General features: G+C 33.3%; 1 protein-coding gene across 1 annotated transcript in view; it reads left to right on the forward strand.

The window, feature by feature from the left end:
- Positions 1–27180, forward strand: part of LOC150103263 (paramyosin-like) — a 145093-nt gene that overhangs the window by 85929 nt on the left and 31984 nt on the right. The window contains exon 9 of the mRNA XM_090397850.1: positions 8220–8436. Coding sequence (XP_090253976.1) covers positions 8220–8436 — 217 coding nt within the window. The remainder of the gene's footprint in view (positions 1–8219; positions 8437–27180) is intronic.

Consider the following 27180-nt stretch of genomic DNA (forward strand, 5'->3'; position numbering starts at 1 on the left):
GTGAAGCAAGTTCTGAAGTTAAAATTCTTGAGAATTTTTGCCAGTTTTGGTGAAAGAGAGCTGATGTAAGGCAAAGAGATGAAGGCTCTGGGGGAAGAGGGATCTTCAGAAGTAGTTGAGTGACTGGGAGAAAGAAATTTGTCAATTTTATTAGGAGAGAAACCATTATTAATAAAAGTTTTTTTAAGAAAAAGGAGTTCATTTTCAATTTCTGTTTCTTCTGTAAATAAAGATTTTGCTCGGTGAGCTAAGGTGGAAATAATACCAAATTTTTGTGGGGGGATAGTGATGGGAGGAAGCATGAAGGTATCTATCAGTATGAGTAGGCTTTCTAAAAATCGAGATTTTAATACTCTCAGCACATCTGGTAAGTTTCAGGTCTAAAAATGGGAGGCATTCATCGGATTCCAGTTCGAAGGTAAAAGAGATTTTTTCATGACACTTGTTTAGGTGGTCTAAAAATAAATTGAGGTTGTTGACACCATCTTCCCAGATGAGGAAAATATTATCAATATAGCAATACCAGAATTTTGGTTTAAGGTGGAAGGAGTTAATAGCTTTTTCTTCAAAATCGTTGAGAAATATATCTGCGAGAATTGGAGAGAGCGGGATGCCCATGGCCTGACCTGAGTTTTGTAAGTAGATCTTATTGTCATATTTGAAGTATCCTGACTTTATGCAATGGGAGAGTAGAGCAAAAAGTTTTCTGATAATTTGTTCTTGAGAAGATCGAGGATTTCTTGAACAAATACATTTGTAAAGAGAAAAACAATATCGAAACTGGCCATTAAATCTGTTTTTTTTTTAAGTTTGATATCCTTGATTTTAGAAACAAAATCTGCTGATTTTGTTTCTAAAATCAATAGCGAAATAAAATCGCGAGTTTTCTAAAATTTAGAAAACTCGCGAGATATTTGGAGAGGTTATAGGTAGGAGAGTGTATGCCTTCAACTATAGGTCTGAGTGGGCAGTTTGTTTTGTGAATCTTGGGGAGACCATACAGTCGAGGAATCAAGGGATTAAGTGACCTAAGAGAAAGACGAATGTTTCTTTGTAACTCCAAGGTGGTTTTTAATAAATTATTAGTTCTATTGTGTAGTTAAATCGTAGGGGCACTATTAATTTCTGAGTAAGTAGCACTTTTTAAACGTTCCAAGATTTTATTATGGTAATCAGACTTGTCTCAGATGACAGACGCATTCCCTTTGTCTGCCGGAAGAATAACGATGTTATTATTATCTTTATTATCTTTTAAAGACTTAGTAGCTGCTCTTTGAGAGTAAGAAATGTTGTCTCGTGAAGGTCTAGCTTTATTTATGGTGAAAATGGCTTCCATACGGAGGAGGTTAGCTTCTTTGTTAGGTAATAAAGAAGCTGCCTTTTCTATCTTTGTTAAGAGATGTATTTTAGGAATGGATGTAGGAGCAGTGACGAAGTTGAGACCTTTAGCAAGTATGCTTTCTTCTTCCAAAGATAGTTGATAGGAAGACTTATTGATAACAACTTTTTTTAAATAGGTAGCGTAAAACATTTTTGCTAAATCCATCCTTCTACGTTTGGAAGAAAACCGTAGAGATATCTCCTATAACAGGACTAGAGCCAGCGCGCTCTCTCTAGCCACGTTCTCTTTTCAGTTAACTCAGACGAAGGCCGCCAACACATTGTAAACTGGACTCAAACTTCTAACATCCATGTGTGTTATGATGAACTCGAGAGAAAGATTGTCGAATCTAGAGAAATTTCTCTAGATTCTTCTCATATCAATAACAGCCTAAGTTTCAATCTCTCTGACGCACACGTTGCCTCTGTTCAGTATTGGCGCATTCGCAACAGCGCGTAGTATACGCTTGTTTGGAACTCAAGCTCGCTTTTTGTTTTCAAACACACTACTGTCTTTTTTGTACTTGTTCTGTTATTACAATTTTAAGTCTCTGTAATTCTTTATATATTTCCTTGATTGTGATACCTGAAGATGTTGATCAATTCAACGAAACTAGTAAACTAGTAGTATCGTTACAAATATACCATATCATCATCTTTTTTTCTCTCGGTATCAGTCATTAAATCTTTTTCATATATATATATATGTATAGATAGATATCTCCAAATAAAGATATAAACAATTATTAAATGAACATTTAATCATGATGGAAAATGATGGAATCAAATGATGGAACACAATTTTAATATTGCCTATAACTATCTGTGATATACACTAGCATTGGTTGCAAAGATAAAAAGAAAAGATATCCATAATATAATTATAAAAACATGGTGGAAGAATAGCCTGATGCGTGTATACCAAGTAATTACAAAGTTTTACCAAGTAAAATTTTGAACAAACTGCAAAGTAATTTTAAAGTGTTAACGGAACTTCGAAAATGTGAGGGTGAGACGGCAGAAATGTTCATTTTCAACGGAACCTCCATCACAAATAATTTCAACAAGTGTACACATTTTAGAAATATAGTTCTCTCAAGGTGCATGCAAACAGAAACTTGGCTCATCAGTTGGTGAGGGAAATTCTGATGTTATAGTAATTCACTATCGCCATAAAAATCTCTTGGGTCTTGTGCTCGTGAGACCAGAACCAACAGAGCAAGCATATACCGCATTTGCAAAGCAGCAAAATGAAAATTTTAGGCAGCGAAACTGTTATATGAAAACGATCGCAGATGATTGCAATCGCATGAAAATACGAATATTTATGTAGAAAGGCAATAAATTTACAAGACTTAGTCTGGTGAGGAGTGTCATCCAGAGGTGTCATGGAACGATAATGTTTTGCAAGAGACAGCTACCGGTGATAAATATCTCCAAATAATCGAGGTATTCATTGTGCATGCCGTTCCATGAAGATAAAGTTTACTACCAACAAGACGAAGATCTATTGCCATTACCACTGTGATATTAGTCTCTAGCTTGATGAACATTTACTAGACTGGTGGATAGGCCGAAACGAACCGCGGAGTATTCCGCATATTCTTTTAGTTCCACGTACCTTTCAATTTAACCACAAAGATGTAATTACAAAACAAGCCACACTAGAGAATTACGAATGAAATTGACCAGTTGTGCTGTTGCTCGCAGCAGCACTTAGAAATAATTGAATATATGAGATAGCCTACCACGAGTCACAACCAACTGCCATATACATTAAAGAAATATCTTTTCTGAAGTTTGTAAGAGACTTTTTTTATTTCTAAAATGTGTGAATCTCTTTTTTGAGGAAATAGGGATACAGATATGAAATAGTGAAGTAGATCATCAATGCATCTGTCTGCATGAACTCAGCTTTTTGGCTGTAGCTAAGATTAAAATGAAAACTGCGTGTTCTATTTTACTAACTAAACCTAAAAATCTTAGCCCCGAAGCATCCTTGAACTCTTAAAATGTAATAGGTTCCAAGAGCATCCATAATATATATTTTATAGCTATTAAAAATGAAACTCGCATGACTAAAGTGAAAGATGATGAAGTTGAAGACAATCACGCATTTTGACGGATATTGCGCTCGGTTTCGCAGTTTTATCAATCTTCAATCTTTCCAAATGAAACTTCATCTCAACTATTGACTTACATTTTTAAGTCTTGTTATGAAATTTAATCGATCCTTTCCATTTTAGTTGTTGCATCATACTAATCAATTTGAATTTTTGGATATTTCAAGAAAAATTAGATTTTTGTATGTTCTTTACCTAGTGCAGATTTTCCTTTCTTTGTTCGTTAATATAGAAATTCAACCTGAATATAAAGAAACTTCATTGAACTAGATGATGTACTTCTTAAGGAAAAAAGACTTATGCAATCAAAATATATATTTTATAATCATTTCTAGTTCTTATACAGTTGACTTCTGCTTTTACGATCTAACTCGTTCTTGCAAAGCCATCATAAATAACCCTAATTTCCCATAGACTTATAGGAAATTAGGGTTTTTTTTTCCTATAGACTTATAGGAAATTATAGTAATCATAAATTCGGTGTCCTTTATAGAAATACAATTTGAATTAAATAATAAAAAATTCCCAGCAAACTAAAATAAAGCGCTTAAATTGATAAACCTAGTGCAGAACTGCTTAGCACTTCTTAAAAAAAAATTCTAAAAGTAGTTATTTTAAAGTTTCCTGAACCTTATGTTCAAGTTGTCCCTTGAAATACTAAATATAAATATCAATAACAAGCTTTCTTCTTAATGGAATGACCTACATAGCCTACTTTTTTCGGCAACTACTTAATGCATGATTAGGGCATAGGATGTAGTGGACTTAAGATAAAGGCATTAATATATGTATTAAAATTTTTTAAAAAAGTGAAACCTACTTCAGCAATTCAAGATACTTGAATGACGAAGTTACGTCTGTTTCAATATACCAACGTAGGCGACGCTAAAAACTAGCTTGTGTAATATAAATAAAATGAAAATTCGTGTTCCATGTACGTAGAAAAAGTTAGAAAATATCAACCCAATCCATAAATAGACAAATGCATAAAGATGAATATAAATTAATAAATAATACAGCCTGAGAGTAATATCGTGTGAAATGATGAAACCTATGAATGCAGGAAATATCTCGTCGGGTTATGTTATGAACGAGTGAAAAAGGACAGATAATTAGGAAAGATGTGGTATGAAATATATATTATTCGTCCAACAGAGATCCTAATTATTCATGATACAAGTATTTCATAGAAAATACAAGTATTTCATAGCAAATAAGCCGGCGGAGGGCCTCAAATACAGAGAAAAATACAGAGAACAATGTAAGAAAAAGTTAAGTTATGTGTGTAAAAGTAGCTATTCGGTAAGAATATAGAAGGCAAATATCAGGAAGGTAACAAAATATTCTGGAGGCTGTTGAAGAAGCAAAGGAATGATAAAAATATTGTAAAAGGAATCAAAGATGTTTTCAAAAAGTGACATGAAAACTGAAGATAAAGATATTCTAGATGTTTGGAGTAATTACTTTGAAACACTATTAAATGAAACAAACAGTGACAGAATAGTAGTAGTAGTAGAAAATATTCAAGAGTAATGTAAACAGGATTACATATCAGTATTGGAGGTAGAAAAAGCTATCAAAAGCCCGAAATCTGGACAGGCTGAAGAGTAGATGATATTCGACCTGAAATGCTCAAATATGGAGGTGTAAAGTTTTGCAGTGGCCACGCTTCATAATTTAAAAAGTATGCTCAGAAGGTCTAATTCCAGTTGATTGGAGTAGAGCTCTCATAGTTTTCGTCTATAAAAAGAGGAATTAAACTGAATATGAGAATTACAGATGAATTTTTTACTACGTGTTCCAGTTAAGATTTATGCAAGCATACTTGAAAAGAGGCTAAGAAAAACTGTGGAAGAGAAACTTGAAGAACAAGCTGGGTTCAGGCCAAATTGACTTTATTAAGATCAGATTTTTATTTTAAGACAAACAGTTGATGGGAATATAACAAGGTACTTAAGTTTTGCAGATCCGGAGAGGCCTGAGACAAGATGCTCCCAGAGAAACTTTTTAAAACGCCACAGTTATACGAGGAGCACATTCGAGTACTCTATATTTAAACTGCAAGTCAGGAGTTAGAATTGAAGAAAACACAAACAGATGGCATGGCTTGATGTAAAATCAGGTGTAAAACAAGGGCGCAAACTATCTTTATCATTTATCATCTATATGAATCGCATTATGAAAGAAAGTGGCATTAAACTCGAATTAGAATCAGGAATATCAAACTTAACTGTATGCTTTATGTAGAGGATGTTATACTCCTAAACACGTACAAGTCTTCAGGATTCTCCAACTAAATTCAATAATAGCTGTAACAAATATTCAATTTAGTTGGAGAATCCTGGGGGCTTGAACTGGTTATGTTTAGGGGTACAACATCATCTGCATAAAGCAAAGAGATAAATTTGATATCTACGATTCTAATATCAGGTTTAATGCTACTTTCCTTCATAATGCGATTCATATAGATGGCAAATAAGAGTGCACACTATCTTCACTCTTATTTGTCATATAGAAGACAAATAAGAATGAAGACAGCGTGCACTCTTGTCTTACACCTGAGTTTAACATCAGACCATCTCCCTGTATTTCCTCCAATTCTAACTGCTGATTTACAACTTAAATGTAGACTAGGTGTTGCTCTGTATATTCCATATAAATATTATGAAAATCAGTAATAAAAAACCAAGCTACAAAAATAAGTGGAAGGATAGAAAACTTGAGATCATTCTCAATGGAAACCTACAGAACAGGTAAAATATTACAGCTATTTAGGACAAATTTTAGTGAAGATGGCAAATTAAATATGGAAATAAATAACATAATAAGCAAAGCTGGTATGGTGGAGAGCCAACTGAATAAATTAATATGGAATAAGAGAGAAATCAACCAAAACACTAAACTGGCAGAATACAAGACACTGTTCAAGCCAATTTAAAATGATGGATCTGAGAGATGGGTTAGAAATAAAGCACCTAATCAAAAAATAGAGACTGGCCGAAGATATTAAAAATGAACATTTTATGAAGGAAGTTGACATTGCTAGCATTCAAGAATGTGTGTGAACAGAGCTGATCTAAGGCTACATCACTTAAGCAGAATGGGAGAAGAAAGGTTAGGAAAACCGGTGTTCCCTGCCAAGATGGCAGGAAAAAGATCAATAGAAAGACCAAGAACTAGCTGTATTGATTCAGTTAGAAGCGCCCTAGAAGATCTAAGTATTAGGAATAGCAATGTTGAAGCGCTTATAACTAATTGAATAATTTGGGGAAAAAATGTTGATGCGAGATTAGTAATAAAGCAAATTTAATGATGTAGTACTGTCATAGTTTTCTTGTATACTCCTTGAGGTTACATTTTTTTTATGTTTTATCCATACACAAGAGATTAGTTGATCAACTTATAGCACATTAGTGCCGTGTATGGGTAGTAGGATGGAAGAGGAGGAACTTGTTTACATTTGATTTAAATAACTGTAAGGAAATACAGCAGGTGGTAGACTGTACACATAAGTAAATTGATGAATATGATTGTGAGAGCAATATTTTTCGACTTTAGTAAGGTAAAAAGTAATGAGGAAACTTTTCTTCAAATATAGCGTTGCACTCATCCAAGCTCAAGCATTCAGTTTCCAGATCATTGGCAGAGTTGTCTTGTATATTCCCTTGGTCACGTGAGCTTCAATTTATAATCATCTACTGCATGCATTTTTCAGCCAAAATAACGTCACGCGATCCTTTGATGCTTTGAAGTCAGTTACCGATTTTTCTTTTGCAATGTCAGTTCGCGAAGGAATCTGTTTATAAAAACGTCCTGTTTTCTCAACAAAAATCTGTTAAGAACAGTCTCCTCCTATGATGTCCAGCTGTTAAACCAAGCTTTGGTTTAACAGCGTATGAACAGTTTGACTCGGATAAGTGATCCAAGCAATTATCAATTTTTCAACTTCAGAAATTAAGCTCTCGCTTTTTTTAAGTAGTTGATTGCATCTGTCGCAGCACTCTTCACCTCATCCAAAACATTTTGTTTATTCTTTAATTAAGATGGAGCTTATCGCAGTATGAGAAAACTGATTCGTGAAGACTTAAAATTGCACGCACGTTTCTTTTCCATAACATTAGATATTGCTTTTCTTCTTTAAGGATTTAAAAATCTCAAATTCACTTTTCCTTTTTCCGGACGTTTTTTGATGGCACAAATATCTACTGTACGGTAAATAGTTTTAAATTAAATTGACAATAAATGAAAAGAAAGAGAAAGGTAATTTATAACAGTTTGTTTCATTCCGTAGACTATTTACGCTACACATGCGAAGAGATTCGGGCGCAGCGAAGGTTTTTTGTTTTTAAACTCAAATATGTATGCAATATTTTGGGCGAAAACCTTAGGTATTAGATAAAAGTTATTAGAATCACTGAAACTAGAAAATGTTTTATTCCAGGCTGTAAGAAGCCTACAACCTGCCGTTGAAAGCTACTCATCCAGATCCCCTCCCTCCTATGGCCAGTGATTTCATACATTCGTAGAAAATTATACTAGATATAGCGGAGGTGTAGTATGTAGTTTTGGGATTCAATATATATATATATATATATATATAAACAGATTCAGCAAACGGTTTTTCATCACTGTCCACCCACAACAGTAACAAATATTCTTAAACAAATTAAAGAAATTGGGATTGAAAATTACTTATTCATAATATGTTTTTATTAGGCCACTGGTCATGCTCAGTCTTTGGAGAAACGATGCGTTCAGGTGGAGAAGTTGAATGTTGATCTGAAATCTAAGGTAGAGGAACTGGCACAAGTGCTGGAGGTAACTCAAAGAGATGCTCGCAATAAAGCTCTCGAATTACAAAAAATTCAACACGAGTATGACAAGTTGAGGGAACAGAGGGATGCTCTAGCCAGAGACAACAAGAAACTTACTGGTAAGTACAAAATTTAATTATCATCTTTCATCTGAATTTAAATCTGGAACATTAAAATGCAACTGATTTCTTGGAGGAAATTTAATATTTTAACAAGCTTCATTTTTATGAAGAAATTACCCGAACCAACATGCAGTGTCGTCTTCAGTGGTGCAAAGAGCGGGTACAGTAGGACGTGGACACTTGAAAAGCTGTGTTATGGAGTGACGAATCACGCGACACACTCCACCGAGCAGATAGACGGGTGTGGGTGAACGCCTCTTACTACACTGTGTAACCCCAACAATGACATTCGGAGGTGCGGTGTGATGGTATAGTCCTGTTTTCCCTGGTTTGGCTTCGGACCTCTGTTTTTTCTGCCACAAACATTAAACTCCGAGCGATATCTGAACATTCTGGACAATGCAATGCTTCCTACTTTGTAGCGTTTCTACGGAAATGACTGTTTGCTCTTTCAGCTAGATAATGCACGGTGTCATAAGGCCGCTGCAGCTGCCTGGTTTGTGGAACCTCCACAAACCAGGCACTAACTTCCACAGAGCTCTGATTTCAACCATATTGAACATATATATGGGATAAACTAGAGCGTCTTGCGAGGCCAAACAACACGGGACAACTCCAGGACCTCATTGCATGCCTACAGGAAGAATGGTCCAAAATTCCCACTGATCGCTATCGTACGCTTGTAGAAACTATGCCCCATATGATTGCTGTGGTCATTACAGCGAAAGAAATTCCTACATCTTATTAAAGGTGGGCGTTATTGCTGTTCCTCACACTATGGTGTCTGTAGACTTCTTTCCAGGCAGTATATATAAAGTTCTATACTATAGTTTAAAGATTCTTCTTCAAGTTCGGCATAAAATTCTTCAACTTCTTCACCTTAGATTCAAGTTAATGCCAAAATATCTTCTTCTGAAATTGGGGTATAAACTTGCAAAATTTTAATTTGATATCTTGTGTTTATAGATATTCCTTTTCTGCTATTCTGGTTGGCATTTCTTTGGTATATATTGTTACTATTAAGTTTTTATGTATTAAAATCATATGCTACCAACATAATTGTTATCACATCTGAAGTAGTAAAATAACTGTCCATTCTGTAGTTTAATCAGATGTTTTCTTCCTCTTCCTACTTCCGATAAACTTCGATCACATCGTATTTAATTTTTTTCATTCTCTTAACATGACTGGCTTCGGAGACTTAGTCGCTTTAGAATAAATCAAAGAAACCAAACCAAATGAACTTGTATCCACTTAATATTACCATCTTATCGAATAGTATTTATCATATTTATTCACACTAAACTTTGAAACCCCACTTATTTGTTCATTCTTTCCAACATTCATGATTACATTGTGTATAACTGTGGCTATTCGAATAATGTACTATTCTTCCAATTTTCACGTCATCCGCAGTAAAGAAAGATATTGCATTCTTAATATTTGAACTCATATCGCTTGTATATTCAATAACAAGAGCTCTAACACTGAATCGGAGTAGTTCATTTCTAATCACCCGACTCTGAAAACAAGACTCCGTTCTAAATACTACTTCCTGTCATCAACCAGTTTCCTTCTCATCTTAACAGATGATTATTCGTACCTATTCGGTGTATTTCAATTAGTACATTCTTATTCGGAAAGCTAAATTTTGCTTAAATCCAAATAAATCCTATCATATACATTATCATTATCTATTTCTCCACGATTCACGTCATCCGCAGTAAAGAAAGATATTGCATTCTTAATATTTGAACTCATATCGCTTGTATATTCAATAACAAGAGCTCTAACACTGAATCGGAGTAGTTCATTTCTAATCACCCGACTCTGAAAACAAGACTCCGTTCTAAATACTACTTCCTGTCATCAACCAGTTTCCTTCTCATCTTAACAGATGATTATTCGTACCTATTCGGTGTATTTCAATTAGTACATTCTTATTCGGAAAGCTAAATTTTGCTTAAATCCAAATAAATCCTATCATATACATTATCATTATCTATTTCTCCACGATCAAGTGAAATATCGATCTCTTTACTCAACAAGTAGAGTCTCTGTAGCTCAGTAAATTTTCGATAAGGCCTTCTGGTTGGAATGATCCAATGTTCGAATCCCGTCTAGTCCCAGAAGAACCCTTATCAGAGTTTTATAACCAAAGGCGAGTTAACCAGTTTCATACAAGGATGGCAGGGCTTATCGTACCGAAACTCGAATTTTTGAGTCTCGCAACCAGCAAGCCGGCCAGGAGTAATACAAACTAACCACTTATTATTATTATTGTTATTATTATTATTATTTAATTAAGTGGATATTTAATCCCACATTATTTCAGAGCTGATAAGAAACTCTAAGATAGAAATCATATCTTAGAGTAGTTTCTTATTCGGCTCTGAAATAATGTGGGATTAAATATCCCCTTAATTTAAATAATTTTTACATCGCCGAAGTGAAGCCTTTTGGCTCTTAATTTCATTAATTTATCTGTGCACCTTTTTGACAACTCGTACTGTAAGTATTAGAGCTATTATCGATACAATCTTGGTATTATTTGGTCTAGCTACTCACTGATGAGACCTCAATAAAGGTTGAAACCGGTCTGGGTAGTGACCTATCTCCCTTAATGTAAAACAACATACATCTCCTAGGGGATGAGTTTTACATTAGGGTAAATACTAAAAATACCGATCCTATCTTTATCCACCTTTGCTACGAGTTGCCCGGTTTTGCACCACCCAGGTATTTGCTTACGCTTGGACTCGCGGAAACTTTTATAGTTTGCTATATTCGGCATGAAACTCTTTGATTTGATTTCTATCTTAGAGTTTCTTATTCGGCTCTAAAATAATGTGGGATTAAATATCCCCCTTAATTTAAATAATTTTTACATCGCCGAAGTGAAGCCTTTTGGCTCTTTATTTCATTATTATTATTATAACAACGGGTGTCTCCATGGAGTCAGAAGACTCATCGCAGGAGTTCCTATATTGAAACGCTAGTCATTCTTCACACAATATCTATCATACCTCTCCTTACTCTCATTCACAGATGAAGCACTTACAACCACCTCTGGCAGGGCAGTGCATTCTACCCATTCACCACCCTCCAAGCAAAAAAATGTAGTCCTAACACCCTTGTTAACCACTCCAGGGAGGTGACTCCTCGTTCTCGTCCCTCCTGTACTGTACAAAAAAAATCATTAGTATCATTCCTATAAACCCTCTCTTATGCCTATCAGTTATTTTCAGAGGCCACAGACCTTCAGTCTATTCTCATAGGAAGCATTTCACAGATCTGCCAATCTTTGTCACTCGCCTCTGGATCCTCTCCACCACTTCTTTATTATCAAGGAATCTCGCCGACCAGATGTATGCGCAATAGTCAAAATGTGGCATTATTAAACATCGTTAAAAACTATATCCGCCTCCCCTATCCGTGCTTGTCTTGATTATCTATATCTTGATTGAGGATATTCATACTTTTTACCAAGGATATTTTAATCAGAAAAATCTTTATATATGATTATTATCATATATAAGCAAAAATCCTTAAATCCAAATTTAAGAAAGATTATTCCTAAAATTGCAATAATCTTAAAGCTCAGCGACATACACTTCTCATCAACTAAATCGAAAATAATCCCTACCTTCAGACTTATCAACTTTTAGAATATTATAATTTCCTCCTTCTGCTGCATGACGTCATTAAGCAAGCCTTGTCTCCCAAGCTGTTGATTTGAGATTACAGGCCGAAACAAACAAGGCTATGAAGCTAATATATTATGCCTGTTAACCGTGTGTGTTGTTGGTTTGACTGTTTTGCGGGTTGAAAAAATGTCTCAAAAGCAGCATTTCCTTCTGTAATCCACCATACACACTTCCTCAATTAAAGCTGGATCATTCAAAATTATTCCAGAGGAATTGGTCATGCTTAATTCATTTCAATTACCGGTTATTCCTCCTTTAAGATATCTGTAAAAACTTCTGAGATTAAGCTACCATTAATAACTATGCCAAAATTCAAATTTTCCTTTTGTAATTAATGATTCAGATAACACTCGATGACGATCATATGTGTCCTTAACAGTTGCTTTAACAAAACTATACTCTTTTTGTAGCTGTTTTTTTAAACATTTTTATAATCGACCTAAAATGATGCTTTTGTAGCTAATATGCTCAATAGCATCATTTTAGGTCAATTTAGCTTTTTCGAAATACCGCATTTGATGTTTCCTAATTATCGCTTTTCCCCTTCGTTTTTTATTCCCCTATGGTCAAATTGTGATCTCTATCATCTACGAAATGCGCTTAATTAATAAGGTTTGGTACTAATTCTTCTAATGTTATTATAACATTAAGATTTACGAACACGTTGTTTCAGGTAAAATCACCAAAATCTCCAGAGGTCTACGATTTGTTATATTATCAACTGTTTCATTCTCTCACACTAAAATCTCACATTAATCATGCTTTGCTTTTTCTATTTCATTAAGAAGCTAACGTATAATATTATCACTATTTGCTCCAACAACTAGGAACCACCTTCAAATGCACAGCCATATATTTATTAAGATCCACGCTATCTCTTCGAAGAGAAATTCAACGTCTCATCAATCGGATAGGCTAAATACCTTCTGATAACCAACAGCACACGCCCTTCCTCTTTTTTTTTCTATTCGCTCTTCTCTTTCTGACCACATTACAATTTCAATAATGTGCTTCCATATCAAGAACCCTGCATTAAGCCACAGTTCTTAAATATTTACAATATGTCATTTCTATATTTAATAATGATGTTTCGTTAAAAAAGATAAATAAACGGGAGCATTGCTTTAGGTGGAAATTTTATTTAGAGGTTTCTGCCTTCCTGAGACAAATCAAGTTTTCAGTTTCCCAAACTCCTTTTTTAAGGAGTCTAGCGACTCCTTAAAAAGAACAACTACCCTCTCCCAACCAGACTATACATACATTACACACACCATATCTTTGTCCTATATCAAAGTGCAACGAATAAACTGGGCTTCCTCCAAACAACACAATCGTATACAATCCTCCAAACTAGATTCCACCTTCCTGAGACAAACCAATGATCGCTAAGATGTACAGGATCCTCTTTATCACTAAGGAGTAGGAAATTAAAAGTGTTTAGAGAGCGGTATTTTAAGGCATTCTGATAGGCATATTAGCATTTGCATGAAATCATTGGTGATAAAAAATGCCTTAGAATCTCTCTCTAAACATTTTTGATTTCTTCCTCCTTAGTGATAGATCTAAATTAAATCACAATTATATCACATACTTAAAAGTTGCACATTTTAAATTTAAATATGCTCATTGTAATTTAAGTTTAAAGTATGAGAACTAATTGTGAAGTGAATAGCAATCAAATCAATAACTTGTTAGCATTTGAGAATTTGACCACAATCATGCCAGAGAATTAATATAAAGTAGAACGAGTGTAGCTATGGAGCTTTTTTTAATGAACTCACTCTGTACATTCCCCCCATTCAAAGTGAGTCTTGGATTTTGTTCAAGCCTGCAGTCTAAATGTAAATGAACTATGCAACCCGACAGACCTCAGACAACTCCACTACATAGTTTAACGCCCTGTTTCCGACTAGACAAAGAGTTTCGTTTGAAATAAGAAAATCCTGACGTTTGAAGTAGCGTGACTAATTGAATTCATTTTAAACGAATTGAACCAGTTTCGAATCAGTTATTTTCTGTTCTTTCTTGTTTATCACAGATTTAAATGTTCGGGATAATTTTAACAGTTCTATAAACTTTATAAATAGTGCGTAACAGACTTGTTGAAATTATTCCTGAAAAAACAGACCTTTATAAATAGTGGCGAAGCACGTGAAAATTAGGAAAGCTCAAGAGCCATCATAAGCGATCGCTGATCATAACCTCCTCATATATGAAATATCTACAACATTTAGAACCAAATTCTCATCAGACCAAAACATTTTCGGGCTTATTTATATGCGAAATAGAGAAATGTAATAAAATATTAAATCAGTAATCAAAATAATTTCGTTTATTATTTCTTGAAAGCCAATGAAATTGGTTTCCGTCTAATTGAGATCACCACTTATATAATTAATATAGTTTTTAACGATGTTCAAATGGCAGCGATCATTCTGACATTGTAATTCTCATTATTAAAATTGTTGCGCTGTTTTAAAAATGCAGATAAATATCTTTAAAATAAATGCTATTTAAAACAATCATGTTATTAAACTTATAATAGCACAGATAAACGATATTATTTACTAAGTTAACAAAAGAAGTCTTATGTGCAGAATTACACACGATTGTATACTACAGGTTCCTACAGAATGCAATATGTAGTTTCTACGAAACTGAAGTTTAATTATATCTTATACTAGTTCTGATTGTGCTGGCTATTAAATCTGGAAGCTTCCAGGGTGTACTGACCTCAACTGAAATGTTGAATAGAATCAGATGCGTTGTGCACGCTCTAGTAAATGAACCCTCACGGAAGCCAAGAATGCTACCAACTGTAAAAGGGTAAACATTCACAAATGATGCAGTACAGACGGGAGTCCTGATTTCTAGAAACTTTATTTATTTATTTTGTATTTATTTACCGTTTTTTATTTACTTTATTTTTTATTTACTGTTTCTCTCTTTCATCTTTCTGATCAAGTGAATGTTAATATCGCTATTTTTCGGCATTTTCTTCTTCTTCTACAGCCTCATTCCACTGGATATAAGACACTCCATAAAGTTTCATTTGTTCAATTTTTAGCTAATCTCCATCATCTTATGGCAAACTATTGAAAATTATTCTTCCATCTTGTTCTTTGATGACCTTTCCTTCACTTGATATCCATTCAATGCTTAAGTTTTACCACCATCCATCTGTTAATCTGCTATTATCGCTAGCCTATCTCTATTTATATGCTTTAGAATGCTTTACAATATTCTCCACTCCAGTCATTTCTCGAATTCTATTATTTTTAATTCTACCCCTTTTTGCTATGTGGAACATTCTATTCTTTTCTCCAAGGCTCTTTAGGCCACACGCAACCTGTCTTCCCGTTTTTAGTCGTTGCTTTCACACGTCTCACTTTCGTAAATAAACACTGGAATAACCATATTAAATATCTTTCTTTTTAAGCATACAGGTAAATCTACTAAGAGATAATTTAATCTTTATGTAGCTAAACTAAAAAGCCTTTGTTTACTCGTATGACTCCTCTATTTATTTTTGTCTTATTTTTCCTTAGTAACTTAGTGTCTGGGTGGATACAATCATTCAAAATTTCAATAGAATTATTTGCTAATTTTAATTCAGTTTGATCAAAATTTGTTATAAATTTGGTTTTAGTTATGCCAGTCTTTAAATTCTTATTTCCTACTTTCTCTGTCAATGTCATTCAGAATTTTCTCATTTTTTTTTTTTTTGTGCCTAACGGAACAATGTCATCTGCAAAACGTGCATGATTCAGATATCGTTTCATTCGTTTACCGATCTCTTCAGAAACTATATAAATAAATCAAAGTATTAGCAGTTCTGACACTAGGGAAGATAAATTCTGTTCTCTCTCTCTCTCTCTCATAATTCTGATTTTTTTCTAATATCAGTTTAAAAGGTTTTGAGTTTAATTCTCCAATTCTAAAGAAATCAAAATCTACGATTTTTTTAACATTCAGCAGAATTTGCTAGTCTGATTGGTGAAGTAGATAATATCTCCGCACTCCAAACAACAGGCATTGGGTTGGAATCATAAAATCCGATTCTAGCGCCCTGTTCAAGTTGAGCACCCTGCTTATAAAGATGGCTGAAATGGCTTGAAAAAGGTTCCAAACTTAATATTCAGTCTATCCATTTAATATAGGTTTACAATCTGGGGTCGAAGGTGAATAAAAAAAATCATCATTTTCAGATCTAGTTAAATGAGTGGGGTAAAAAACGCCCTCCTCAAAACTGTCTCTCTCTCTCTCTCCCTCTCCCTCTCTCTCTCTCTCGCTTACTATGGCTTTTCCGCTCTGATTTGGAAAATTAATAAAATTAGCATGTATATTACTGCGTTGTGTTCAGTCACAAAATTTAAGATCAAATATCTCTTGACCATTTGGACTCACTTCTTTGATTACACCAATTGTAATCAGCGTCAATTGTCATTATTGTTCGTATATCTTAGATTACTTCCTCTTAATTTAAGGTTGCTGTATATGCTTCATACACTTTAAATATTTTTTAAATAAATATTTTAAATATTTAAAATGTTGAAACGTGAAAAAATGGTACAGTCGATGAAGAAAATATAAACTCTTCTGAGAATAAGCAGTGGTTTAAAATATAAAGCAATAACTGGAGATAGATCTCTATGCAAACTTAAGATATCGAAATATATATTATTGGCGACATATTCTGAAATCCAAAATTATACATCGAGGACAGTTGTAATTTTTAAAATTTTAAGAGTCGTTTCTGCTGTTTCGTGTTTAAAAGAGTAGAATGTACCATAAAAGCACTTATTTTCTTATAGAAGATCTCTTCTCACCATAGATCTCAAACTCTTCTTATTCAGGTATATATATATATATATATCCTCCTCAGAATGTTAATACTTCTCTTTTCGACATGAAGGCGCCTAAATGATTTCTTTGAATTTAATGATTCCAGAGGAGAATTTAAGTATGTTTTTTTTTATCTGAGAGTAAGCATTAAGTGTGCGAACATTTGCGATGTTATTTTAATTCTGGAAAGGAGAGACGTGGAAAAATTGGGATTAAACATCTTAAGATGTGTGTGTGACTATTTAAGTGTGGAGAAAGAAACCTAAGAAACTAGACAAGACAGCGAAAGAATTAATCGATAAAAGATTAAAGTTATTGAAGTTAGAGAATAATTTGTATGAATCACAGTAATTCTCTCTCTCTCTCTCTCTCTCTCTCTCTCTCTCTCTACACTACCTACTTATTTATATATTATTTATCCTTCTTCCTATCTTATGAAATTTTCCTTGTTCAGCTTGATCTATATATCTACCTGATGCCAAGCAAAAAAAGAATCTATCACTGGAATGCATATGCTATATCTGACAAATTTCTGTGACATTCTAGATTGCAAAACTGATCCATCACGTAGTCGGTTCTTCAGTGATATAAAGGGAAAATACTTCTGTGTTCCTAAATAGCATTATAATTTTAAGAAAAATGTTATTTTTTCTTGAACTCTGATGTTTCTCAGTTGGTTTATCCTGATTTTCCAGATTCTTTTCCTTACAAGCGATTAAAATAAATGAAGTGATTGAATATTTTGCATATTTTTCTTATCTATGTTAACAAATAATTCCTTCACTCGTATTAATTCACATCTATTATTATTGAAAACCTCAAGGTAATTAAGTAAAAGAAATCATAAAGAATACAAAACATACTTACTCTCTGTAAATAAAGTTATCGAAATATATATTAAATTTTTATCTTAATTTAATGGGTTTAATATTTAATATAAATTTTAAAAAAATTTTAACATGATTGGGAAAGCCTTTCAGTGATATAACAAAATCGTAAACCATATTACAAATACGCCTTGATGAATTATGTATAATTTTTCATTAAAAATATTTTGGTTGGTAAAAGTCATCTACAGTTATAGGAAAAAGCTAATTGCAATTTTCGTGAAAAAAGAAGTGAGATAGAAATCCGTTTGCGTCTGTCTGAATTACAGGACGAAAATATACACCTGGAGAAACTTTGGATACATGGAAGTTATAAATGGCATCAAAAGAGGCCTGCTTTCCTGGAAGAGTGTCAGATTACCACAGCGACATCTAGCATCTCCTCTTTCACACCTCACTGGAGTCAACAACCTCATGTACATAGCAAGAGTTCGCAGGAGACACAGGCAGATAAACTTTTCATTCACTCCTTTGTTTCCGAGGAAGTAGTTCATTTAAATAAGGAAAGCTCAGAAGCCTTCCATTATGCGCTAAAACAATTCAGAGCAGTAACAAATAGCAATAATGCAGTACTGTTGGACAGCTTTACTTATTGCACCAGTACTTTAAGAGAGAAAAGTGGTTTATCTTTCATTTATAAAGCTGCTATTATATACAAATTGTTTCTAATGTTAAATATTGATTACGGATAAGGGTTATTTAAAATGTTGCTCAGGCAGTTAAGGCTATGTTCGAGCCATAAAACACCGATTTGTGTGTTTTGAGGGAGAAAATACCCAGCTATCTCTGTCTGAAGGAGAATATTGAACAATCTGAAATATATATATGCATATTTTCATGTTTGATCAGCATGAGATAGCATAGAGTAAAGCCTTTATATAGCTCTTTTATATAGATACAGTTCCTTTCCTATCTCGCAAAAAGACAAAAGCAACAAATCACCATGGTGCAAGGCCACAATGATGATAAAAGTTGCTAAAATTCGATTTTTGAGCAGCTCGGGTCGAAATCATTAATAGTGGTTTATCTTAGATGGTAAACTTAGCTCACCCCTTATAAAAATAATAATTTAACAGGAAAAAGCAAGTAAGATAGAATCACACAAACTACTAATGCTATATACAGCTGCCTTTAGTGTAGATTCAGAATTGGGAAGAGAGAGATGGACAGAAAATGAAATAAGATAAAATATCGTTAGATATTATGAGAATAAGCAAGTACAAAAAATTCTGAAAGTAGAACAGAAAAGCAAATAAAAAGAATGAAGGAATAGAACATTAAATATTGTGAGTATGAGTGAGTACAGAACCAAAATAAAAGTGTAGAATAGTTTATTTATTCGCCATCACCGCATAACAGAGGGAAAGGTATAAAAAATTAAAGAATAAGTGAAGTCATTTGTTATATAATAAGAAAAAAATATTCATCCTTTTAAGAATCCATAGGGGACTAAGTCTGAAAAATAATACAAATATATATTTCTGTAATTTAGGTTAGCAGAAGAAGAGATTAAGATACCCTTCTTCTTTACCCCCCCCACCTTTCACGAACCTAGGCCAGGCGGCCTATTTCAGTCTCAGTCCAGCATTTAATCGGTATGTTTCTTCGACCTTTGGTTTGTAGTTAATCATCTTTCTAGGTATTCCATTCTATGACATTCGTTCTAGGTGCTCTTTCCATTTGGATCAGAGTTTATCTATTATAGGTATTTGGTTAGTTCTTTCAGTGACTTCATTTCTCTTTTTATCTGGTCTTGTATAACCTCCTGTTCTTCTCATGTATTTCACTTATACTACACTGATTCTTTTCTTATATCTTTCTATTATTGTCCATGCTTCACTGTCAAATAATAATGTTGGTTTTGATAAAATATTATACATTTAGTCTACTTTGTGACTACTGCTGGCTTTAAAGGTTTGTTTATTATTGCATTTAGTTTGGAGAATTTGTCAGTTTTATTAGAAATGTTTAAATCTTCAATGAAACTTAATTTATAGTCTAAATAATTAAAATTACTGAATTGTTCAGCTACTTTATCGTCTGTTATGATATTTTAGTTCGAATGGGTATTTTTCCTTTAAATGCCATAATGTTTTCTTGAGCGATTGATATATATTGTCTTATTATTAAATTCAGTTTATGTACAGCTTTTTGTAGATTGTTCTCAGTTGTTCCAAATATCACTTGTTCATCTACGAAGAGTAACGCATATAAGATAAAATTATTTTCTATTTGGATTCTCTCTTTGTTTAACCTGCAATTTTTGATTATTTCATTCATATATATTCCAAATAATCTGGAGATAGGGACAAGTAAGATACTCTATAATGAATATCGTAGGCATTGCAATACCTTGATTTTGTTAAGGAAGATTTCAATGTGAAGAAAGAATAAGGAACATAGAAATATAAAAACAAGCATAAATAAAAAAGAATATGTTGGTTGAATTTTCAAAGTAAAGAAAAAATGAAAATATATAAAAAAAGAAGAAGCATCGATTGAAATGGACTCGAGATATGTCGTAATTTTGTGTGGGTGAATGGGTGTGTTTAAGGGATCCTGTGCCTTGGAAGTATCATGAATGACTTGCTAATGTGATAAAAGACACAAACAGACATGTACGACTTTTCCCTAGTATAATCACATTGAATCGCTAGAAATTAAATAAAAATTAAATAGGAACTTGCAAATAGCAGTATTCACTACCACAACAATAAGTACGTAAATTCCAAACCTATAAATTCAGATAGAAACTTACCTAAACTTGAATTCCTTAAACTTTTACCAGCCACTGGTTGGTAAATTCTGTGTGTCACAGCCCAGCCATCACTTTTGAGTGTTTCACGGCAAAAAAAAAAGGAGTTTCGAACATGGAATGATGGTTCTCCATGTTCGAAACTCCTGCCAAAGATAATCGGTAATTAAGTCGGTGGAAATATTTTTCAAACTAACATGAGATTTTGTAACAAAAATTAATACCTTATTTTTTAATTATACTATAGTTTTGAAATAAGCATATTGTCCACAGAGTAATGGAACAGGCATAAAATGATTCATCTGACAATTTTTATTCATAGCACTTCTCTATTACAGTAATTTTTTATTAATTATTATTTATCATGAAATCATGATTTTGCAATTTGTCAGTGTGTGTGTGATACAAACAAAAAAAATATGAAACAAAATTTCATTAAAACCACATGTATTTGTCTTTGCCTTAATTAATTTCGCATTACCAGATAAGAAACAATAAACAGAGAACAAAATATCATATCGATTCATATATATATATATATATATATATGAATCTCGCTCAGGAAAAACCTAAATATATCATATGGTATTTAGTAACGTAGGTGAAGTGAATATCAGATATGAAAATCATCTATAAGAATGGATTTTATCACGGAAAGCTATAAGGATGGATTTCATCATATGTTCATTTACGACCAACTAATGTCAGCCTGGATGATCGAATAGATACCATCTCTACTCTCAAATAGGCTGTCTGTCGAATCCCACCATATTCAGAGATATGTATGAATTCTTTTTTTACCGAATCTCTGTCAGTCCAACAGGAATTTCTCTTAAAGCAAATGACATTACTAGGCCAGTAATATCCTACTACCTACTTTTTAAAAATAATTAATGATCTTTTAAGGTTCTGGTTTTAGTATTATTTTCATTCACAGCATGCCATCTGGCACATTTAGAGATGGAGAACGGCAGAAATACTATATTGTCTCTGCATCACAGTCAAAAAAAGAAAAAGACAAAAGACACCTTCTTGTTGGAAAGATCTGAGTTAGAATTTCGTATAGAACATGAGGAATATTTTTCGAATATGAGCGACTAACTGATTGATGCCTTCAGTTGAAATCGCTCATATTTCTGCAGAGCTTTTCCTCCCGGTAACTCAAGTTCTCTCAGTTAAATGGACAACTCGCCTGGAAAATGCACACAAAAGTCATCATTATATGGGAATGAACAATGGTTTACTTAGCTTATTTCGATACTGAGACTAGGAAATGGATAAGTGAAAGGGAATAGGATGAGGAACGTAACCTGGGGCATCTTTCATATCCCTTCGTAAACCACCAAAAAAAAAAGAAAGTATTACGGTAAATTTTCGTCTCTCTTCGGTGATCATTTACGTAGTAACAATTAAACTAACCACTTTTTATGTACATTTGATGTGTCGACTGCTTTTTCACAAAACGCAGCTGGAATAATTGCAAGAATTACCACTATTTCAGTTCGGTATTTTTGAAGTAGCACCATAAATTTCAAGAAGACTGTGCCCTGTTGTGTACATTAGTACTGAGATTATTTAAGAATGCACAGAGTAAACTCTTTCACATATTGAGGACTGGGAAATAAAGTGATAAAGAAGATCAGAGATTCTATGACATTCCAGTAAGAAGCTTTATGGCAATGCATCTATTTACTAAAATATGAGAAAAGTCGAAAAGACAGTGTAACTTAAAAATTAGATATAACACAACCTTGGTTTTAGCGAAGGATAAAAAAGATGGAAATAACTAAAAGGGTAACAGCGCAGGACGAGTTGGAAATTTAGTGTCGCACATTACAGAACAGTTGCTATTTCTAGCTTCTTAATTAGGCTCTAGTAAAGGTAATGATCCTTGGCTTAATGTCCTTCTCCAAAAGAAAGGATGGTAAGGACAAAGTTTATGTTTCAGTAGTAACAACAACGGTACGCTGAGTAAATAAGTGAAACGAAACGACAGCAATAACTTTCATTGTGAAAAGATAGAGTGGAAGCCCGAAATATCAAGAGTAAAAGAGAACCGAGATAGCCAAATAAGGAGAGAGGAATAAAAATGGAACATGAAGGAAAGTGTTCACGAGAAACGAAAAATAAGGGAAGAGAGCAGAGGAGAGAATTTGCTCTTCGTGCAAATTGTTTGCAATATTCATAAGAGCTGTGATATTAAGGTATCTTGTTCACTTAAAATACATGCAAATATCCACTTAATCTTTTAAATGAATAACACGAGTTCATCCTTTATCGGTCTCTCCCATGTCCTACGAAAAGTCAGCTACAACTTTTACAATCAATTTATCTAAATGTTTACCATTTATTGTCCCATGTGAAGGTGGCAGGGTTTTTACTCCCCGAAACTCGGGTTCTCATCTCCAAAACAAGCCGGCGAGAAGAGCACATGCAATTTAAAGATATATATACTGGCCTCACAACTTTATCTGTTTCAACTACCTTTTTATTTCCATAGTTGAAGCACTTCTGCATATTTGCAAAAACAGTGACGGATACTTCTACTTAACAGAATACAATACGAAAGATATAATATAAATCATTAGGATGTTTAGGCTCTGATAAACAATAACTGTAAAGTATTTTTCCCATCTATTTTCTACCATTATCAATTTCGCACTTGTTTTTCATGTGAGATTATGGCAAATAAGAAGGCATGTGGTAGAAGATGGCGTGAAGTGATTTTAAAAGTTCATGTTGGTGAATAAAGCAGGACTTCCGGATTAAACCCACGATACTGACATGCAATAGGTTTACAATCTTTTGTCCAATCTTAAATTGTAAAAAAAAAAACGTAATGTTATTAGCTCAACGTTATCCTAATATAATTTAAATTTAATGCATTGAATGACGAATTTTATTTTCAAATCATTTTGACATTTGTCATTTTGCCACAAGTGATTGTGTAGCTCATACAGGAATTTATACTTTGTAGAGGTATTATGTTAGACGCAGGTACTGTTCGAATAAGTTTTACTTCTATATTATGCTAATTAAAATATTAATAAACTGATATAGTAGTATATTAATATATTTTGTATATTTGTATATATTTGTATTTCGTATATATAAATATCTGCATTTAAGTAATGTATCCATCAGGTAAGTAAGCATTTTTTTTTTCATTTAAAATCCTAATAAAGCCTTACTGGTGGGATTACACTAATTGCAATATACGAAACAGAAGACACCGTTCATAAACTACAGTAAAGAAAATATCTGCTATGCTTTTTATGCCTATATTATATTAAAGTATAATAATTTAATGTAAAATTAAATTATAAATTATTAAAATAAAATAAAATAAAAAAGTAGTATATTAATATATTTTGTATATTTGTATATATTTGTATTTCGTATATATATATATAAATATTTGTATTTAAGTAATGTATCCATCAGGGTAAGTAAGCATCCTAATAATACAATAAAAGTAATGCATAATTAGCTGTCAGCGGTAAGTGTAAAATTTGTCGTCGTCTTATACAGCGAGTATAGCACAAAATAAGCATATTAAAAAAGGATTTGGAGGTTCGTCTCATACTTCCTGTGGCTTGTACACCGACATATACTGTAATTCTTTTACAGACTGTTAACTCATATTATTCAACAGTAGTCAAGTTATAAATTTATCAAATAGAAGGATAACAAATTTTGGATAACAGAGGGATAACGATTAAATGAATGAGAAAAAAAAAGCATAAATATAGTTATAATTCCGAGATGATAATTGTTCTCTCTCGTTCGCTCTTAAGAAAGTACAGTCTGTTCTTAGGCTGCAGAGGATACTATTTTTGACACTGTGCCAGCTGCAGGTTGATGAGAGACAGATGTCACAGCGTACTTCTCAATATCGGAGTAGATCGCTGTCGTTTGCAGTTTGTTCACCCGTCTTGTGCCTAAGTTGGCCTTCCCCCAGTTTGTCCCCTCCCCTTTAAGGTTTAAGGTACTACAGATGTACGATTCCGGTTACCGCCCTCCAATGGTAGTAGGTAGGGCCTTACGTTTGGCTAAATACTATAACTAATAACTAGAAGAAGGAAAAAAAAACCATTTCAGCTACTGAAATTGAAACTGCGATAATTCGGTAGTCCGCAATAGTCGTACTTTCGCATTAAACTTGTGCGTGAGTTGGTGGCATGCTGTGTCAGCGCCTTTCACTCAGAGGTGCTGCTTGTTTAAAACCAGCAGCGAATGAGAGCTGTCTTGTGATTGGTTAGTGCAAAGCAAGTAAACAATCAGGTGCGCCGAAGGAATATAAAAGCAAAAAGATGCAAGAAACGTCATATTATTTTGTGGTGAAGCTGTTTCAGTATGACCATCGCAGAGCAAGAGAGTGGAACTCAAGGTAGAACTCCAACTCCTCCTACATCACAAACACCAGATGTTTGCAAAGGACCTAATGATGAAACAAATTCTGTTAGCGAGACCAACAACTATCAACAAAGCACAAAGAAGGAAATTAAAGAACCTGGAGAGGAGTTTACAAATCAGTGTAACCAGGCGGATAATATTACACACGTGAATAACCATCAAGAACTTCAAAACGGCGCCGAGGTCACTGCTGGCAGTGACCAAGACGCATGCAAAGAGCAAGGCGAAGGATCAGAATCGGATTCTTGTGATGGAGTATCAGAGAGATTAAAGGACACGGGGAAAGGGAACAGCGAAAATGAAGACGAAGATGTGGTGATAACATTTGATAATGAAAAAACTGCAGACGATAGCGTTTGTGCGGACATTACGCCATCACACAGCTCCCTAAGTCCTTTTACAGACTATACAGGAGAATCTCCTCACAGAGAAGACTGCCGATCTTCACCGCTTGCATTCATCGAGGAGGAAGTAATTGTCAGCCATGAAAATGAAGGTACGAAATTCACTTCGAAGCTTTAAAATATATTACAATATATTCTGGTTATTTTTATTGCATAATTTTAGATACCATTATATTTTTGTTAAATTAGTTTATTTAAAATTAAAAAAATCTACCCTGAAATATATACAGGAAGAAATTTTTAGAAATGCTATTTATATTATGCAGAAGCAAGTAAAGACTAAAACGAAGCGTATTATACTCGTTAATTGCATGTTGTTGTTGCCTGTTCTGTGGAGGAGAAAACAAATCTTTCCCTCTGTATGAGAGAGCATTAAAATCGGAGCTCAGTCTAACAAAGAATTGCAAACAAATCCCGATCACTGGCTTTATTAGATGTTTATTCAATTCAGCACGCAGTCATTTGCCAAACACAGTTTATAGTAGATTTATTCAATTTAATAATTCGTTCCTGAGTCCATAGTTCTGAACCGCAAAATGCACTGAAGTACAAAACCAAATAAACAAAAAAAAAAAAAAAAAATCACTGGAGTATCTGAAAGCTGAAATGACAAAATAATAAATTCACAGCAAATTTTCAATAGCTGCGTCTCCCAGGTACTTGAAGAGTTGAGAGTGAAATTTGAGTGAGACATCATGCAGAATTTAAAACATTCTTGCATTATGATATTTCTAGCCTAAATATGCTAAAAATAAATAATAAAATATTAAATCGTTCTTAAAGATTGTGCATTGTTATCTTTAAAAATTTCTTATTTCTTTTATTTTATTAAGAACATAAAAGAGTTTAACTATACTTAATGCACAATATAAATATGTTTGGACTACACAAGTAGAGCATTCTTTGCATAATGCAAAAAAAAAAAAATGAAATAATTAGGAAGGAATTGATTCGATGATCTTAATCATCGATTATAATCATCTAGAACAGCTTATAATCATCTTGAAAAATATTTTCAAGATGATTATAAACTCATAAGAATACTGCACTGTTGTTTAAAGTTTCAAACGCACAAAAAGTACATGTTTTATGATATATGTAGGGTTTCCAAGTTTCTTTTATGTTCCTGGATACGCTTTACGAAATAAATTCCTAAACTTTCATTTTACTTCCAAAGTAGAATAGATTTTAAGCGAATTTTTTAATTTATTAAAAATATTAGTATATGTCGTCATAAATAATAATTACTGGTTGTATGCTATATATATATATATGTGGATATTAGTATTTGGCTGCCAATCGCATGACAGACTTCCAATTTAAACGCAACTGTCACACGAATCTGCGAAATTTTGTATGCAATTGCATGCACTCACCTGCACATAGCCTACAGAATAGAAATTAATTAAAAATAAGAAGTAATTTTTAATGATATCTTACCAAAGAAAGCTTGTGAATCAATAAAATTCCTAAGTTTTCGTGAAATATGACTGCATTCTGTTTTCAGAACAAACTATTTTCTGTATGCATTCTATATATATACGTGCTTTTAAAAATAACGACTATTTGTATGCTATGGAATTTTCCTTCTAATTTGTCAACAGACCATATAAAAATAATAAGTAGCTGGATATTTTGTAGATGTGTATGTGTGTATTCTATACATACGTGTTTTCAGAAATAATGCCAATTTATGTGTGTTGAGTTTTTTCCTTCTGATTCGTCAA

Source organism: Typopeltis vanoorti, chromosome 9 (assembly GCF_054136105.1).
Source record: "Typopeltis vanoorti isolate ZY-2024b chromosome 9, IOZ_Tvanoo_1.0, whole genome shotgun sequence".
Classification (NCBI taxonomy): Eukaryota; Metazoa; Arthropoda; class Arachnida; order Uropygi; family Thelyphonidae; genus Typopeltis; species Typopeltis vanoorti.